This window comes from Salmo salar, chromosome ssa10 (assembly GCF_905237065.1).
Source record: "Salmo salar chromosome ssa10, Ssal_v3.1, whole genome shotgun sequence".
NCBI classification, from domain to species: domain Eukaryota; kingdom Metazoa; phylum Chordata; class Actinopteri; order Salmoniformes; family Salmonidae; genus Salmo; species Salmo salar.
Window position 1 is genome coordinate 73090398 of NC_059451.1, and position 20006 is coordinate 73110403.

The 20006-nt window shown below is 45.3% G+C and overlaps 1 protein-coding gene across 12 annotated transcripts in view; it reads left to right on the forward strand.

The window, feature by feature from the left end:
• The window catches only part of myo9ab (myosin IXAb), a 236284-nt gene that overhangs the window by 186464 nt on the left and 29814 nt on the right, over nt 1-20006 (forward strand). For 9 of the 12 annotated variants that reach the window (XM_014123951.2, XM_014123952.2, XM_014123945.2 and 6 more), the window contains 15 exons: nt 4755-4871; nt 7047-7122; nt 7305-7442; nt 7699-7738; nt 10485-10607; nt 11005-11085; nt 11370-11480; nt 11828-11950; nt 12182-12331; nt 12969-13276; nt 15300-16661; nt 16917-17013; nt 17511-17729; nt 18908-19008; nt 19419-19540. In XM_014123951.2, coding sequence (XP_013979426.1) covers nt 4755-4871; nt 7047-7122; nt 7305-7442; nt 7699-7738; nt 10485-10607; nt 11005-11085; nt 11370-11480; nt 11828-11950; nt 12182-12331; nt 12969-13276; nt 15300-16661; nt 16917-17013; nt 17511-17729; nt 18908-19008; nt 19419-19540 — 3168 coding nt within the window. The remainder of the gene's footprint in view (nt 1-4754; nt 4872-7046; nt 7123-7304; nt 7443-7698; nt 7739-10484; nt 10608-11004; nt 11086-11369; nt 11481-11827; nt 11951-12181; nt 12332-12968; nt 13277-15299; nt 16662-16916; nt 17014-17510; nt 17730-18907; nt 19009-19418; nt 19541-20006) is intronic. The other 3 variants (XM_014123947.2, XM_014123953.2, XM_014123954.2) reach the window with 3 other exon arrangements.

Consider the following 20006-nt stretch of genomic DNA (forward strand, 5'->3'; position numbering starts at 1 on the left):
TTGCGCTGTCCAAAATAATTTGGTCCCTTAGATAAGCTTTGGGCGACAGTACACAATTCATCACATCACTACCTAGTATTAGGTGTTGTGTGTCCATATTTGTAGCTCGATCCGGCTCTATTCGGTCTTATGTAGCAAAATTTGAAATTGTGTTTTTTACATTGGATAAAAGTAAAGACTCAGAGCTAGAAAATGGTATATCATACACTACAGCTGAGGAACAATGGGAAAGTAATTCTGCTTTGAAAGTTGATAAACTTGTAACCCTAGTTTTGAGAAAATGTCCTTTGAATGTTTTGGTACACCCACTGGAGAGCTCTTTTTTGTCTACACCCATTCGGCATCGTTCACACCCTCTTTAAGCTATAACCCCGCCCATAAACTCTGGCCGAGAAGTAGGGTTCACCCGAGCATTCTGTCCGAACAACAGCAGACAAGCACCCAAGCTAAATGGCTAGCTTGCTAGCTATTTCCAGACACAAATGAGAGAACGGCTCACTGACCATTTTACTCACCTTAGCAGAGCTAATTAGGCTGTTTTTATGTTTTCCATGAAGATGTAATCCGGAGACAGGTGACAGATGCAGACAAGTTTGTTATTAAGCACATGAATGTTCACATGTTTTCAGAAGGCATTTCTGCCAAAAAACGCATTTAGATAATTTTTTTAACTTTTACGTTCAAATGGCTGGTAGTGATGCACGACATACACCTAGTTTCCTGAAACGAGTCACATTTGGATATCAAGAAAATTAATTTGTGAAGAATGAACTGTTATCCCAATTTATTGCATAAATGTTAGCCAAGATAACAGGTGTATTAAACAGTCTTCCTACTACATAAATGAAGCTGGCCTGCCGAGTCTGCCTCTACACTTGACATTACGAACGGTATGTTTTTCCTAATCAGAATGGCTGCTCCTCTAGTTTTAAAATGAAAATTGGAATGATATGATTGACCGATCCACCCTCCTTTTAAACGAGAGTGGTCGAAAGTGCGGAGATGTCTCCTAAAGAAAGGCGATACTACTACTTTTAAGGTGATTTAAATGAGGAAGAACCCTTTTACATTTCACTGGGTGATTTAAAGATGTAACATTCCAGCTAGCAAAAGTGACCGAGCAACCAGCTGTCCCTCTCATGATATTAGGTCTAGCCATGTAAAGTCTGGTGGGAAAAGGATAGATGCCCGATTACAATAACAACTGATCCATTAAACATTTTTCCAAAAATAGCAAATAAACCCAAAAGTAAAAATAATAATAATAAAAAAATAAAAAAAACAATACTCTGAAGTCTGGTATGAAAAAGAAATCCCACCCTGGTCACCTAATAGAACAAGGTAACCGCTAATCACCACATAAAGATATCCACACATAATGTGTTTGTAGTGGGGAACACTAAACCTATCAAGTAGAAAGGCCTGGTGAAGTAGTGAAGGATTTAAAACAAGTTAATAAATAAGATACTTATTTACAACCCCAAAACTAGGCTTTTTTAAAAGAAAGTTAAACATTTTCTAAATCGGCAATACCACTAAGTTAGCAGCAACGTCTTTAAAGAAATGGTGTAACCTAATAATAGAACTGTGCTTTATTTAACCTGGATACGGGTACCATCAATAAATAGAAACGAGCAGCTTCATGGAAATAAAATAAAACGGGCACTAACATGACCTAATAATAACAATATCGACTGATAGCACTGGCAACGCTATACAGTCTCTGCAAAAGAGAGACTGAGTCTGCAGTGGTAGACACATTCGTCCATTACCTTAATCGTCAAATAGGTGAATATTCAGCCATTTTCTTCGTTCAACCTCGGTAGAACGTTCGGGAAGATGGAGATGGGTGCTCCATTGCATCGAAGTGGGCCAAATTCTCTGGCATGCCGAAGAACATCAATACAATCCTGATAGTAGTGTAGTTTAGCCACAATGACGCAAGGCTTTCCGCCAGGCTTTCTTGCTTGAGAGCAGTCTATAAGGATGTCTAAATTAAGCATATAGGAGGACCTGTTTCTTTGTTAACCGCTCAACACAGAATAGCAGAATGTGCGCGCTATTATTTTTTTCTTCATACTATCAAATAATATAAAATAATGCCACGGAGTTCTAAGCAAATCTTGTCTGCTAAATGAACAAGTGTAGCACACAGCCATATGGCATAGCCAGATCAGGACCTAACATAAGGACAACTCAGAGTATGCTATTCTGTTCATCTGAAATGGACTACATTTTGTTCATATCATGTTTCTTTAGACCTGTTTAAAATAAATAATGGATTTATTGTGATGGTGTATTAGACATTTTAAAACGTAGATGTTCCAATGGTCTGCATCAGTGGCTCGTAGCTAGTTAACGGTCAATTGCCGAGACCGGCAGTTATTTGCTTGATAATCACCAGCTGACAAAATGTCACGACCGCCACAGCCCTAAGTGAGACCATAGACTGCTCATGTACATAAACATTAACACACACATGTACAGTGGGGGAAAAAAGTATTTGATCCCCTGCTGATTTTGTACGTTTGCCCACTGACAAAGAAATGATCAGTCTATAATTTTAATGGTAGCTTTATTTGAACAGTGAGAGACAGAAAAACCACAAAAATATCCAGAAAAACCCATGTCAAAAATGTTATAAATTGATTTGCATTTTAATGAGGGAAATAAGTATTTGACCCCCTCAATCAGAAAGATTTCTGGCTCCCAGGTGTCTTTTATACAGGTAACGAGCTGAGATTAGGAGCACACTTTTTAAAGGGAGTGCTCCTAACCGCAGCTTGTTACCTGTAAAAAAAGACACCTGTCCACAGAAGCAATCAATCAATCAGATTCCAAACTCTCCACCATGGCCAAGACCAAAGAGCTCTCCATGGATGTCAGGGACAAGATTGTAGACCTCCACAAGGCTGGAATGGGCTACAAGACCATCGCCAAGCAGCTTGGTGAGAAGGTGACAACATTTGGTGCGATTATTCGCAAATGGAAGAAACACAAAAGAACTGGCAATATCCCTCGGCCTGGGGCTCCATGCAAGATTTCACCTCGTGGAGTTGCAATGATCATGAGAACGGTGAAGAATCAGCCCAGAACTACACTGGAGGATCTTGTCAATGATCTAAAGGCAGCTGGGACCATAGTCACCAAGAAAACAATTGGTAACACACTACGCCATGAAGGACTGACATCCTGCAGCGCCTGCAAGGTCCCTCTGCTCAAGAATACATATACATGCCCATCTGAAGTTTGCCAATGAACATCTGAATGACTCAGAGGACAACTGGTGTTGTGGTCAGATGAGACCAAAATGGAGCTCTTTGGCATCAACTCAACTCACCGTGTTTGGAGGAGGAGGAATGCTGCCTATGACCCCAAGGACACCATCTCCACCGTCAAACATGGAGGTAGAAACATTATGCTTTGGGGGTGTTTTTCTGCTTAGGGGACAGGACAACTTCACCGCATCAAAGGGACGATGGACGGGGCCATGTACCGTCAAATCTTGGGTGAGAACCTCCTTCCATCAGCCAGGGCATTGAAAATGGGTCGTGGATGGGTATTCCAGTATGACAATGACCCAAAACACACGGCCAAGGCAACAAAGGAGTGGCTCAAGAAGAAGCACATTAAGGTCCTGGAGTGGCCTAGCCAGTCTCCAGACCTTAATCCCATAGAAAATCTGTGGAGGGAGCTGAAGGTTCGAGTTGCCAAACGTCAGCCTCGAAACCTTAATGACTTGGAGAAGATCTGCAAAGAGGAGTGGGACAAAATCCCTCCTGAGATGTGTGCAAACCTGGTGGCCAACTACAAGAAATGCCTGACCTCTGTGATAGCCAACAAGGGTTTTTCCACCAAGTACTAAGTCATGTTTTGCAGAGGGGTCAAATACTTATTTCCCTCATTAAAATGCAAGTCATTTAATAACATTTTTGACATGTGTTTTTCTGGATTTTTGTTGTTGTTATTCTGTCTCTCACTGTTCAAATAAACCTACTATTAAAATTATAGACTGATAATTTCTTTGTAAGTGGGCAAACGTACAAAATCAGCAGGGGATCAAAACCTTTTTTCCCTCACTGTATGTGTATACACTCAAACACTCTTGGACGTACACATGTACACACACACACACACACACACACACACACACACACACACACACACACCCCTCTTCCACAGTGATAGAGAGCCACATACTGAGGCTTTTTGTGATATGAGTTATCTCCCTCCCGAGCCACCACAGTACAGTATGTTTCCCTCAGTGGGCTGTCAGAAATAGCAACTGATCAAATGTTACTTTTCTCCAGGGTTGTGGGGGAAAAAGTTTCCCTGCCACATAATGTGTTTCTCCTGATCGTTCTCCGCCATTTAGACTAGCTTGATTTCACAACCCCCGAACGAAAGTCTACCCATTATTCATCGCCATGGAGACCGCCCCCTGGTTTCGGGGATGTTCAAGTATGCATTTTTATACCCACGTATAAACACTGGCAAGGCAACATCCTGGAGGTTGATAGTTTTAGGTGGACAAACCTGACCAGTGATGATCCATGGGCTGCTACTCCAGCCATTTACATGACATTCAGTCAAATGTTTTGCAAACTTAACACAAACTATTTCTTCCTCTTATTTCTCCCTATCTGTTCCTCTCTTTCCTCCCTCTCTCTTTCACTTTCTCTCCCTCTTTTGGTTTCTGTCTCTCCTCTCTCTCTCTCTTTCTCTTTATTTATTTCTCTTTCTTTCTTTTGCAGGGAATGATGCTGCTGTACCATGTGTCGTCAAGAGCGTGGACAGCTTCAGCTTCCTCCACCACCCTGTGCACCAGAGGAGCCTGGAGATCCTGCAGAGATGCAAAGAGGAGAAATACAGTAAGAAACTCCAAGTCCCACAATCCTGTCTGATGCCCAACTCCCTTTTCCTGGGCTTACAAATAAAGAATTTTGCGTGACACGTGCAACACAGCATTCCTGACCTAGCCCACACAATGTCTACTGTGTGGGTCAGGCAGTCATTTGAAAGAGTAAGAACATTTCAGCGACACAACTCAAATGCGAAATCCATTAAAGCCAAGATAATGGCATTCATTGCCCTTGACAATCAACCGACTGGTCGAGCACCGGTACACACTACCAAGTGCGCTATTTTTCAGATGTTGCCCTACCGGAGTTACACAGTAATAGCATTACTGCTATTAGCTTCAAGACATACATACTATGGAACTCCATTTGGGTCTTTGCGTGTCAAAAAAGATACAGTAAAACTGTCAAAGCTGTACAAAAAAGTCTGCAATCAAGTAAACACCGGCCACAAACGATGTATTTACAATACCGCGTTGGTAATAAAGCATCATTTGTTCAACCGCAGCTTCTGGGGTAGCTAGCACCAACACAACCAGCCTGAAACAATGACCAGTAGAAACTGCAGTCATTTTTAGCTAGTTATCTATAGCTACTGAAACAGAGGTCATGTTATTTGACACGTCAAATAGTGTTATTTGACGTGTATCTTTTTTGACACGCAAAGACCCAAATGGCGTTCCATAGAAATCCTGGTTGAGAATGAAACGACTGAACAAAAGAACAACGAAACAGCACAGCAAGTAAGTGAAAGAAATAGGTTTTGATTATGTTTTACTGGTAATGGGGACATGTGTGAATGCCAACAAAATACATTTTTGGTCAGTGTGTGTGTGTTTGTGTGGTGTAACCTTTATTTAACTAGGCAAGTCAGTTAAGAACAAATTCTTATTTACAATGACGGCCCGGGCGACGCTGGGCCAATTGAGCGCCACCCTATGGGACTCCCAATCACGGTCGGATGTGATACAGCCTGGATTCGAACCAGGGACTGTAGTGACGCCTCTTGCACTGAGATGCAGTGCCTTAGACCGCTGCATCCATATACGTATGTGTTAACAATTTAACTGTACTAGAATGCTTAAAAGGCCGCTAGCATTTTAAATATTGGTTATCGGTATCGGCCAAAAATGTCATATCTGTGCGTCACTAGTAATAATAAACAGGTCTGCAACAATTTTTGGCCTCGACGAGAAATTGCATTGCTATTACTAATAAGTAATTGGAAATCAGACTTGGATCCTCTTACTTCATAAGGCACTGTTGAGCTATTTGCCCTGTAATAGTCATCGTAATGAAGCTGTTTCTCATGCATGACCACTCCCACACATACGCACTGAAATTGACCTCATGGCAGTGTGTTTAATAAGCACTGTGAGTTACTGTTTCCTCCTTCCTCTGTTGTTCCATTTTCCTCTGTCCTCAGGGGCTCCGCTGCCGGTTCAGAGACAGACTGACAATAGCCTGGACCCTGTCACTTATGTGTGTGTGTGCACGTACATGCACGTGTGTGTGTGTGTGTGTGTGTGTGTGTGTGTGTGTGTGTGTGTGTTCCAAATGTCATAGCACTTTCATGATGGACACACAAATCAAACTGAATCCAATGCGCAACAGCCTCAGTCTCTTAAATGGATCATCCCTGAGGGAAATGTTTCCAGTGTATAGAACAATGGACAGTTAAAGAATTCAGTGAGCTTCCAAGCCTCCAAACCATGCAGCTTGTCTCAAATGTTCAATGTTAAATACAATTACGCCTCAGGCCCGTGGGGATATGGCCTTTTAAAGCATGGCAGGGGGAGACCTGCTGGGAAATCAGTCCATTAAGAGAGATGAGAGTTGAGACGAGAGGGAGGGATGGAGCGCTCATATCTGTCCTCATCAGGCCTTTGGTGTTTGGGGGGGGGTTGTGGCAGTGGCTGATCACTGTTTAGGAAATGAGGGTCTGGCATCGCAATGACTTTAATCACACACGCATGCATCTTGGTGGCTTGCCTGATAATGGTCCAATGTGAATTAAGCAATACATTAAACAATGATACGGCCTGAATAGACAGACGGTCATTGTATGCATGTTTTTTTTGGTGATGAGACCACATGTCCCTCCTTAAAGGTTTATACAATTGACACATCCTCTCTCTCTCTCCCTTTCTCGCTCTCCCTCCTCCCTTACATCACGGTCTCGTACAGGCATCACTAGGAAGAATCCCCGGACCCCCTTGTCAGACCTCCATGGCACCAACACACTGAACGAGAAATCCGCCAGGTATGAACCTGGCTGTCACACTGTTTTATGGACACTCAAAGCAATGGGCTGTTCCGCTTTCAGTGTGTGATTGTTCATTATATGCTACAGCAATTCACTCTCTCTCTCTCTCTCTCTCTCTCTCTCTCTCTCTCTCTCTCTCTCTCTCTCTCTCTTTGTCTGTCTCTCTCTCTTTCCTCTAGGGATGGTTATGGTGTAGGCTGTAACGGGCGTAGCTCCATACAGGGTCGTCTGTCTTCCTCAGGCTCGGAGTTTGATGATGGCGTCTTCGTCAACTCCACTAGCAGCAAGCTCCTGGAGAGAGCGCAAGGCATCCTCATGTGAGTATGACTACAAAGTCTGACCACGCACACACTCAAACCATGATCAGCCGGTGTTCAAGCCACGCTCAATATGTGTTCATACGAAATGATTCTCCTGGGGAGAGCACAGGGGCATCCTCATGTGAATATGACCAGTCTGACCATCATCATGCAGCTCGCAGTGGTCTCGGGCAGTGGTCAATCCATGGTCAATGTGTGTTTATGTTCTATGTTCATTCTGTAATATATCTGACAACCAATCTCTCTCCCGCAGGCGGAACAAAAACTACAAGTCCAAGCCCTGCCTACCTAAGGTAAGGGCCTTACAAAGATGTGGTCATTTTACAACGTGAAAGTACAAGTGAGAATTTCTCTACGGCGTCAACATGATATACATATGAAAGGCCAATAGTGAAGTAATGGATAACAGCAGGGGTATTCAACCTGGGGTCTGCGAAAATATACACTGCTCAAAAAAATAAAGGGAACACTTAAACAACACAATGTAACTCCAAGTCAATCACACTTCTGTGAAATCAAACTGTCCATTTAGGAAGCAACACTGATTGACAATACATTTCACATGCTGTTGTGCAAATGGAATAGACAACAGGTGGAAATTATAGGCAATTAGCAAGACACCCCCAATAAAGGAGTGGTTCTGCAGGTGGGGACCACAGACCACTTCTCAGTTCCTATGCTTCCTGGCTGATGTTTTGGTCACTTTTGAATGCTGGCGGTGCTTTCACTCTAGTGGTAGCATGAGACGGAGTCTACAACCCACACAAGTGGCTCAGGTAGTGCAGCTCATCCAGGATGGCACATCAATGCGAGTTGTGGCAAGAAGGTTTGCTGTGTCTGTCAGCGTAGTGTCCAGAGCATGGAGGTGCTACCAGGAGACAGGCCAGTACATCAGGAGACGTGGAGGAGGCTGTAGGAGGGCAACAACCCAGCAGCAGGACCGCTACCTCCGCCTTTGTGCAAGGAGGAGCAGGAGAAGCACTCCCAGAGCCCTGCAAAATGACCTCCAGCAGGCCACAAATGTGCATGTGTCTGCTCAAACGGTCTGAAACAGACTCCATGAGGGTGGTATGAGGGCCCGACGTCCACAGGTGGGGGTTGTGCTTACAGCCCAACACCGTGCAGGACGTTTGGCATTTGCCAGAGAACACAAAGATTGGCAAATTCGCCACTGTCGCCACTGTCGCCCTGTGCTCTTCACAGATGAAAGCAGGTTCACACTGAGCGCGTGACAGACGTGACAGAGTCTGGAGACGCCGTGGAGAACGTTCTGCTGCCTGCAACATCCTCCAGCATGACCGGTTTGGCGGTGGGTCAGTCATGGTGTGGGGTGGCATTTATTTGGGGGGCCGCACAGCCCTCCATGTGCTCGCCAGAGGTAGCCTGACTGCCATTAGGTACCGAGATGAGATCCTCAGACCCCTTGTGAGACCATATGCTGGTGCGGTTGGCCCTGGGTTCCTCCTAATGCAAGACAATGCTAGACCTCATGTGGCTGGAGTGTGTCAGCAGTTCCTGCAAGAGGAAGGCATTGATGCTATGGACTGGCCCGCCCGTTCCCCAGACCTGAATCCAATTGAGCACATCTGGGACATCATGTCTCGCTCCATCCACCAACGCCACGTTGCACCACAGATTGTCCAGGAGTTGGCGGATGCTTTAGTCCAGGTCTGGGAGGAGATCCCTCAGGAGACCATCCGCCTCCCTCATCAGGAGCATGCCCAGGCGTTGTAGGGAGGTCATACAGGCACGTGGAGGCCACACATACTACTGAGCCTCATTTTGACTTGTTTTAAGGACATTACATCAACGTTGGATCAGCCTGTAGTGTGGTTTTCCACTTTAATTTTGAGTGTGACTCCAAATCCAGACCTCCATGGGTTGATAAATTGGATTTCCATTGACTATTTTTGTGTGATTTTGTTCTCAGCACATTCAACTATGTAAAGAAAAAAGTATTTAATAAGATTATTTCTTTCATTCAGATCTAGGATGTGTTGTTTAAGTTTTTTTGAGCAGTATATATTTTTTAATTACATGGGGGGGAGGAAAGTGGACAAAATATCACTAGCAACAACAGAATAAACAAATGTTTTATTTATAATGTCAACGTTATTTCTCAATTCCTAATATTGGAGCTAATTATACTCACTGGAGTATCTAAGGTAGGCTTTGAAAAAGCACCCGCAAGTAGCAGACGCAGTATTATTCTGGCCAACACATGGCTCTCCTTTGTTTAACAAGCGAAATAGTTCCTATTAGCGAAAAGTGTGTGGCGTTTACGGCACCTTTCTAGCTAATAGGATATGTTTGAGTTTCTTCCTTCAATTATGTGGGAAGGTCATAAAAATACAAATACAAATCGTCCAAATCGATTCATTTTTAAATGTTGATTATCCTATTTCTCCTTGCCATTATCATTCACCTGATGATAAGACAAGACATGATATGATGGGGGTTGCCGGGTTTGCCTGAGCGGGGGTACCTGGGCAAGAAAAAGGTTGAAGACCCCTTGATTACAGCGCTGCAGTGAAATTACAGCGCTTAAAGCTGAAGTCCGTTTGCGCTTTTACAACGGCGAAGACATTACTTCGAACAACAAACGCAGATTTATTTTCTCTGACATCATTGCACGCTCAATAGAACAGGGCACTATGTACTGCAGCTTTTATTTTTTTACCACGATGCTGGATACACCTCTCCTCCATTTTATCAAAACAAAAACAATAACAAAGGCACTGGGGCGAACTGTGGCGCTTGTTTCCCCCTTTACCGATTTCAGCTTTAATGGAGACAAGCATAGGTGGACATTAACAGTTGGCCGTAGAAGAATACTTCTTTTGAGTACAATATTGACCATTATCATGTAAAAATGGAAATTAAACAGTATGTCATATTGTCATGTGACCATGTTCATATGTAATAAAAATGCATGAACGTAAGACTGTAAGTCGCTTTGGATAAAAGCGCCTGCTAAAATGTAATACAATGTAATACTAATCTGACCGTGTTCTTATGGCGGTTACTCTCTCTGTGCAGCACCTGCTGGACGTGAAGTCTCTGAGGTACCTGAGCAGTGTGACCCTACACGACCGCATCACCAAGTCCCTCCTCCACCTGCACAAGAAGAAGAAACCGCCCAGCATCAGCGCCCAGTTCCAGGTAAGACTCCATTTCTTTCTCGCCCTCTAGTGACAGACTGTCGTTCATCATTTCAGCCGTTAAACCAATTCCCAATTCCAACACTCAGCTCCTACATACTCCGAGGCACTTTGTGTAGATCTTAAAGAATTGGACAGGTGTCAAGAAATATTTTTATAAATGAAACATTTACTTAAAGTGCATTTCACAGAAATGATCTCAGATCTGCATCAAGTGTCGGGGCAAGAGGTTGATTTGGAATTGGACAGGAATTGACTGTAATAAATAACACAAGCTATTATAATGCCAGGTTTATGTAATGTATTATGAGATGTTAATTATAAGATGTCAATATGATGGGATGCTAATGAATTGCTGTGCTAATAAGCTAATGCCAATTGTCTCTTACTGTGTGAAGGCCTCCCTGAACAAGCTGATGGAGACCCTGGGTCATTCGGAGCCCTACTTTGTCAAGTGTATCCGCTCCAATGCGGAGAAGGTGTGTTCAGCTACTGTAGTTACAGCTACTTCAGTTTGGTTAGATGCTAATGGAACTACTGACAAGCTCCACCGAACAATAAAACCGCTGAACAAACCAATGTCTCGTAATTGCATAGCCCGTTATAGCCAATTATACAATGTTTTACTGTTATTGGGTGATCTAAATCTTTCTCTATTGTACCTCTCTCCCCTTCTTCTTTCATGCCTTTATTTCTGTCTCCTTCCTTCTCTCTCTTTTAATATTTCTCTCTCTCTATGCTATCGCTCTGCTCTCTCTCTCAGCTCCCACTGCGTTTCAACGATGCCCTGGTGCTCAGGCAGCTGAGGTACACAGGCATGCTGGAGACCGTCCGCATCCGCCAATCAGGATACTCCATCAAATACACCTTCCAGGTAAGCCCTCGCCAACCAATCAGGATACAGCACTGTCATGGGGCACAGAATTATCAGAACAGATATGCACACCAGATACACAATACTTTGTATTACCTACCTTAGTTGAATTTTCCGACTGCATTTAGCTCTAGATAAGAGTGTCTGCTAATTGACTTAAATGTGAAAACTGCTGAACAACGGTCATCAGTCTCATCATTCTCATCAGTCTCAATGAGCTGCAGGTAGATGTAGTGAAGTCACATCCACGCACTTGTAATGTATTCAGTCTTATTAACAGCTTGTAACTTTTATTCCTCTGAGGTCACTATTGATATATTGTTTTTAATGTTGTCTTGTCTTTGCAGGACTTTGTGCGTCACTTCCGTGTGCTCTTACCAGACAGCACTAGACCAACCAAGTCTGGCATCCGGGAGTTCTTTGGTCAGGTTCACCTGGCACCTGCTGGGTATCAAGTGGGTAACACAATGGTACGCACTCTGGGGATGTCCCTTTTTTTCTTTATTTGTCGCTTTTTCTTTCTCTCTCTTTCGACGTCTTTCTCTCCTCTCTCTTTCTCTCACTTTGATACGCGCTTGCGTTGCAGCCGTTCTGTTCCTATTGAATTTCCCATGTTGTGGGTGGGTCTGGTCATTTGTGGGTGTATCTAGTCACTGACACCCCCCCCCCCCGCCCGCCCCGGGTCTCTCTCTGTACTGCAGGTGTTCTTGCGGGAGGCGGAGCGTCAGCGGCTGCAGGCCCTGCTCCACAAGGAGGTGCTGCGTTGCATCGCCACGCTGCAACGCCGCTTCCGAGCCCGGCTGGAGAGGAAACACTTCATCAAGATGAAACAGGCCGCTGATGTCATCCAGGTGAGACGAAGAAGTCGGGGCACCACACCAAGTCCAGGGTTGTGTTCATTAGGGCACGTCATAGCAACATTTTTTTGCGGCGGAAAACAAAATGAGCATTTCATATTGAACAAGTCAGGTAGTCCCTCCCTGAATGAACACGACCCCGTTACTGTACTGGCATAACAGACTAAATAAAGCATGTGTAAACAACTTCCCCGAACAGCAAGTTTTAGCTGTTTGTAGCTAGCTAACTAGCTAGCTAACAACTTTTTAGCTGTTTATAGTAGTACCATTCTACATGACCCACAGACGTATGAAATTGGTAGAACATATTTTTGGAGTTGTGTAATCTCTATACTTCTCCTCATGCGCCGTCTAAGAAAGAGGGGGAAATTGCCGAAATAAATGAGAAACGTGGGGCTTTTCTGGAAGCCATGTTGTTTATGGAAGAGATACTTGGCTACAAGAAGAGACTCAGTCTGGTGTCCTAATCATTGTCAGATTGAACAAAATCAAACCGAATGCGTATTTCTTACCTCGAACGGATTCTCAGAACTACTCCAAAAGCTCACATTCTAACTTAATGCAACGATATCACCCCAGTCAATAAATTCACTTTGTTCATTCATATTTCTTCATTCTCTCCTTTCCATAGAGGTGGTGGCGGGGCTGCCTGCTCAGACAGTCGGAGGCGGCAGTGGACCCAGCCGTCCAGGAGGAGGCAGCAGTGTGCCTGCAGGCAGCATGGAAGGGCTACAGGCAGCGCAGGCTGTTCCTGCAGTGGCAGGACTCTGCCCTGATAATACAGAGGAGCTGGAGAAACAGCAGCCAGCGCAGGGTTCTGGCAGCCATTACGGTGCAGACAGCCTGGCGGGCCTACAGAGAGAGAGCCCACAATTGTAGGACACACAGTGCAGCGACACTGCTACAGGCAGCGGGTAGGGGCTACCTGGCACGCCTAAGGTAATGAGGAGTGACAAACTTTTCTATTTTATGAAAGGTACAGGTAACTGCCAAAAATAAAGGAAACACTTAAGTAATGAGGGATACAAAGTACACTACATGACCAAAAGTATGTGGACACCTGCTCGTCGAACATCTCTTTCCAAATCATGGGTATTAATATGGAGTTGTTCCCTCCCTTTGCTGCTATAACAGCATCCACTCTTCTGGGAAGGCTTTCCACTAGATGTTGGAACAGTGCTGCGAGGACTTGCTTCCATTCAGCCACAAAGCATTAGTGAGGTCGGGCACTTATGTTGGGAGATTATGTCTGGCAAGTAGTCGGCGTTCCAATTCATCCCGAAGGTGTTCGATGGGGTTGAGGTCAGGGCTCTGTGCAGGCCAGTCAAGTTCTTCCACACCGATCTCCACAAAGCATTTCTGTATGGATCTCGCTTTGTTCACCGGAGCGCTGTCATGCTGAAACAGGAAAGGTCCTTCCCCAAACTGTTGCCACAAATTTGGAAGCACAGAATCGTCTAGAATGTCATTGTACTCTGTAGCGTTAAGATTTCCCTTTACTGGAACTAAGGGGCCCAACCATGAAAAACAGCCCCAAACCACTATTCCTCCTCCACCAAACATTACAGTTGGCACTATGCAATGGGGCAGGTAGCGTTTACCTGGCATCCGCCAAACTCAGATTCGTCCGTAGGACTGCCAGATGGTGACTCTAGAAAGTTGAGTAAAGTTCAGTCTTGTGCTTCTCTGCGCGGGCTGATATTTCTTCTGCATGGTAGTGAAATTAAATAGTATTTGTCACATGCCCCGAATACAACAGGTGTAGACCTTACAGTGAAATGCTTACTTACAAGCCCTTAACCAACAATGCAGTTTTAAGAAAAAAGTGTTAGGTAAAAAATTGATAAGTAAGAAATGAAAATAACAAATAATTAAAGAGCAGCAGTAAAATAACAATAGCGAGGCTATATACAGGGGGTACCGATACAGAGTCAATTTTTGTGGGCACATGTTAGTCGAGGTAATTGAGGTAATATGTACATGTAGGCAGAGACTACCAGCAGCGTAAAGGAGGGGGGGGGGGGCTAAGCAAATAGTCTGGGTGGCCATTTTTATTAGCTGTTCAGGAGACTTATGGCTTGGTGGTAGAAGCTGTTAAGAATCCTTTCTGATCTAGACTTGTTGCTCCGGTACTGCTTGCCGTGCGGTAGCAGAGAGAACAGTCAATGACTAGGGTGGCTGGAGTCTTTGACAATTCTTAGGGCCTTCCTTTGACACTGCCTGGTATAAAGGTCCTGGATGGCAGGAAGCTTGGCCCCGGTGATGTATCTGGCCGTACGCACTACCCTCTGTAGTGCCTTGCGGTCGGAGGCCGAGCGGTTGCCATACCAGGCAGGGATGCAACCAGTCAGGATGCTTTCAATGGTGCAAGTCTCGGGGGAGCTTAGAGGAAACATTGCATAGGGTCATGTGTAAAAATTATTTTGGCTACCATGGCTAGAGAGCTCAATGACTTTGAAAGAGGGATCTCAAAGGCATTTAAAGTATGTGTGTGTGTGTCAGTCACCAGATCTCAACACAATTGAGCGGCGCCTGAGGCAGCGTTTTCTACCACCATCAACAAAACACTAAATTACAGAATTTCTCCTTGAAGAAAGGTATCACATCCCTCCAATAGAGTTCCAGACACTTGTAGAATCTATACCAAGGCACTTCTGGTTGCTCGAGGTGGCCCAACCCCTATTTAGACACGTTATCCTTTGTTTTGGCAGTTACCTGTATAGAAAGATGGACAATAAGGATTCATAGGCTGGATTTTGCTCAAACCTAGATCTCAAAAACCTGATTCATATAGTTTGTTCAAGAAAACACAAGTGTTTTAGTGCTGGGCTGGAACAAAAGCTTGCACACTATTGCTCCCAGGTCCAAATGATCCTACATTGATGAATAACATTGGATACGAGAAGGAATGGAAGGAAGATTGCTTTAAACTGTGTTTGCTTACAATGACTGTTTCCTACAGGTTCACAGAACTAAAAGAGCAGAGTATGAATGAAAAGCAGTTGCTCAATGGACAAAGGAGCCCCACCACAGAAGAAAGAACGCCAGAGAGAACCATGGGCCTGGATACTGACGCCTCGGACGAACAGGTCCACGAGATCAATCACAATCATGACATCCAAGATGCCTCCACAGTCTGGCCTACTGAAGACTCTAAGGAGTCTAAGTCGGCGTGTTTGGTGAAGGAGGAGGAAGAAGGCGAGAGCGAGAGAAGCCAGAGTATAGAGGAGCCCAACTGCCACAAGACGCGGGCCAAGAGACAGAGCCGGCGCATGAGGGAGCTGGAGCAGGCCCAGTTCAGCCTGGAGCTACTCAAGGTGCGGACCCACAGCACAGGAGGGACTCTGCAAGAGGAGGAGACCCCTGTGCCCCCATGTCCGGACAGCACCCCCTGTCCTCTGGACGACCACCAGCCCTCCTCGCCCCACCGGGGCTTCCCCGTTAGCCACGGGAGCTTTGAGCTGCTCGACACCACCGTGGATGTGGAGGCGGGAAGGCAAGGTTACCCCGGTTGCCATGATAACCAGTCCACGCCGCTCCGGACCTCTTCCCAAGAGGATTTGAATGGACCAATATCTCCAGAGTCCCAGCCCCAGCCACAGAAGGACCCGGAGGTGGTAAATGAAAATGATCCAAGCCCCAGGGTGGAGGAACTACCCCCTATGATACCATCCCCTATCAAGGAGGTGGTGGCAGAGGATCCACAAGCTACCTTCTATATCCCCTCTGAGGACCAAAGCAGCGAGCCCAAGCAAGAGAGCCCAGGCAAGCCCGTGAAGGAGAGGCGAGAGTCCGCCTTACGAAGGCCCGTGGTTGTGGTCATCAGCATGCAGAAGGAGACCCCTCTGGAGGGGGAGCTGCAGGCGGCGCCAGTCCAAGAGATTGCACTCCAGACAGGTGGGACCACCACCACCTCCCGCCTTACACCCATTGCCGGCCTGGAAGTATCAGAGAAGACCCAGCCACCCAGGACTGTTACCCAGCCTTGGAGAGACTTAGCTGGGGTAGACAGGTCTAGCTTGGTCCCCTCCTCCACCTCCACCCATGGCCTTTGTCCTTCCGAGGTAGACATCCAGATAGTCCCCGAGCCCAAGGCCCCATCCGGTGAAGTCCTACCCAACCAGGTGGAGAGGAAGGCAGGCTGGCCAGTGCAGGACAACTGGGTCTCCACCAACAGTATCCTGGAGAGCAGGGAAGTTTCCAGCAAAGCAGCAGCCAAGGCACCACAGAAGAAGAGCCCGACCCAGACCATCATTGTCAGTATGACCGAGAAGCCCCCCACCAACACCACATTCTGCTCCCGACGCAAGCTCCCCTTCTCCAAGTGAGTGTCATTTTGCTGTAACGTTTCTGTAATGATGCTGCTCATTCAAAGTGTCACTTAGCAAAAGCTTTGTAATTAATTTCTTCTCTCTACACTAGCTTGACTCTTTTCACTGACGGGCAGTGTGTACAAATTAACACTTTAATTTCAACAAATCACCACAGGGCTCTTCTTTTCTCCAAATGTACAGAAATGTATTTCTTATTCCTGTTGAAAGTCTACAAATAGTTGTAACGTTTCCTGAATGTGTTGTAGGTCTGATAAGGACCTGGTGAACCAGGAGCGGTCGTTGGCCATGCAAAGACAGGAGGCCTCCGCCTCTAGAGCCACCGCTGGACAGAGAACCAAAGAGGTGGGTTGCACAACCCAAAGGACATACACACACAGAGTACACAATACGCCCTCTACACAAAGAGTTTACACATACATATCTTGGGATTATTTTTTTTTAAGAGTTTTGGGAGTTTTTTTTAAAGAATTTACATACTGTAACTTACATAACTCGTTACTCATCATGTTGCAATATACTAAAGCACTCAACGTTGATGTGTAGTTCCTACTGATATATTGTTTAAACTAATAATAGAACGGGGAGCTGTGGCTTGTATGTGCATGTGAGAGTGTGTGCTTTTATAAGTGGCATGTCTTGTAAATTTGTGTCACTCAGAATGTCAGTGTGTCTCTGTGATATCCACATAGAACACATATATACACACACACCGTTCCTCTCCACAACACACACACACACACACACACACACACACACACACACACACACACACACACATATCCCTATCTCCCATCACGTACCCAGACCACTGACGTGTTGTGGTGTGTGTGGTTGAGCAGGTGGGCCGGCCCGGCCCCAAAAAGAAAGCCCGTATGTCTCGGACCCGTTCCGACTTCCTGACCCGCTGTAACTCCGAGGGGGCGGGCCAGTCGGACGATGACGATGTTGACACATTCTACACCCCCGCCCTGTCCCGCACGCTGCCCCTCCTCCCCCCGTCCCCCCTGACCCACCCCAAGGGGGGCACTGAGCCGGCCTGTTACAGTGACTCTGAAATGGTAAACGGACCCTGCAGGGGTCCAAGCGACCCCCCCCCTTGTCCCCTGCCTCCTACTGACCCCCCCAGCCAATTTATTTTCTCTCTGGGGGCCATGCTTACTAGCCTGAGGGTACTCTTTTAACACGACTAACCCCATTGAACTAGCATCCTCCAACTTCGTTTAGTTTTTAACTACTGGACAGAGACATGTTTCTGTACTACCAGCTCTTTGCTTGACGCTCCTTTATTTCGCAGATAGGGAAAAACCCAACACGGGCTCAGGCCACTTCTAGCGATAGTTCGTCGCAAAACAAAACTTTACAGCGTGGCTGCAACTAAGTGGTAATGTCATGGTTTCAGATTTGTGTTTTCCCCTGAAGAGAATAATCATCCTTCATAAACACTCAGTACCCCTAACCATCCACAGGTCTAGGATCAGATAACCTAACCCTTAACCTTAACTTTGGAGGTTTAAAAGCTGTTCTGAACCTGGAGCAGTAGTCAGGAGCTGATCTGACCCTGGGGCAGTAGTCTTGTGTCTACTCTGATCTTGTGACATCCGTCTAGTTGCTGGAAGAGGAGAAATGCAATGTCCCTCTCCTCTTAGCCTGGTCCCAGAACTGTTTGTGCTGTCTTGCTAACTCCTATGGTTATCATGAACAGATCTGGGACCAGGTTAGTCCAACTAGTCTTAGCCAGAAGTGCAATCGGTGATGCATGCTGGAACCTTCTACCATTGACACCATTTCATTACTACCTTTTACTACTTCCCTAGCAGGTCTTTCCGAGCATGAGCACCCTCCCTCCCTCACCAAGTCATATCTCTTTTAGTTTGAAATAGTAGTTTTCTATATGTTAATATATCTTTCTCTCAGTATGTAAACATGTTAGAATGTTTGTGGACTGTTAGCTGTTGTTTTGTGCAGAATGAATGAGTGATGGATGGATGCAGTAGGAACATCCAACATGGATGTATTTCTTTGTTCTGAGATTCAAGTTTGATTGCACTGCCCTCTATAGGACAATGCATTTTCATGTCTCAAATGTGTCTCTTCTGTCTTTTCAGCATATGACTCAAAGACATGGCAAAATAGCCTGAGCGTTTGATGCCCAATCAATGAATATTGAAAATACTTCACTTCCCTGTGTTTGGTATCAAGACTTACCTTGCTACACCCTAACGTTCTATTCTCCCAGGCTTCTCACAAGGAAGATCATAAGAAGTTCCACAAGACTATGTCTTCAGGGGACCTGGGCAAGGTAGCAGCGCTTGGGAAGACATCCAGTCAGGATGGAAGGTAGCTACAGCACCTTCTCCTGCTCTCTAGCCCATATTACAGTAGCAAGACGCAACGTCTCAGTTGGTAGAGCATGGCTCTTTCAACGTAAAGATTGTGGGTTCGATTCCCGGGACCACCCATACGAAAAATGGATTCACACAGGACTGTGGATAAGTGTCTGCTAAATGGCTATTATTATTATTATTATTTTACCATTATTATGCAGAGGCACAGATGAAGCTTATATTGTATTAAACAGACTATTACCCTTTTCACACAAGTTGCTGAACACGTGCCGAAAAGGACATGTGAAAAGATTATACAAAGACAAATCCGAGCCAGCACACACCCTGGCGAATCTGGTCGGCCCAATCGAAATAGAATAAAGGTTTGTTCTAAACTGTCTGTGTTGACTGTGTTTGTGGCAGCAGAGTGCGAGGGAAGATGCGTTTCTGGGGCAAGGCCAAGCATGCAGAGAAGAAGCTGTCCAGAGAGAAGCAGCAGACCATCAGGAGCGAGTCCACACAGGGAGACGGCACCGACAAGACAGGTAATAAATACACTGTGTGTGCGCAATGGACAACAAAGTTGTTCATACCATGGCATTGTTGAATACTTGGTTCTGCTAGCTTGAACGGCATTCTAGAGCGTGCGTTATTTGCACGGTAGAATTCAAATGCTTATAGTTCATTCTGACATGTTCTATGTTTGAGCTGCTTTTGAAAGCAAAAGTCGAATTGAAAACATAATTGGCGTTGTTGAATTTGATTTTCATAATGGCAAGCTAGGACTGATGGGGTTTACATCTAAACTAGCAAGTCTGTTTGTTTGGTTACCACGGCAACTACTGACGCTATCTAGTAAACTGCCTAGCTACTTCAGTGGATGTTGAACACATTTCTACCGGAAAATGAACACATTTCTATGCATTCTCTGGAAAATAACGCATAGTAGAACACACCTTCCACGTTGTTCATCATTTTCCAGAGAACGAATAGCCCCCTCGTTGATAATCC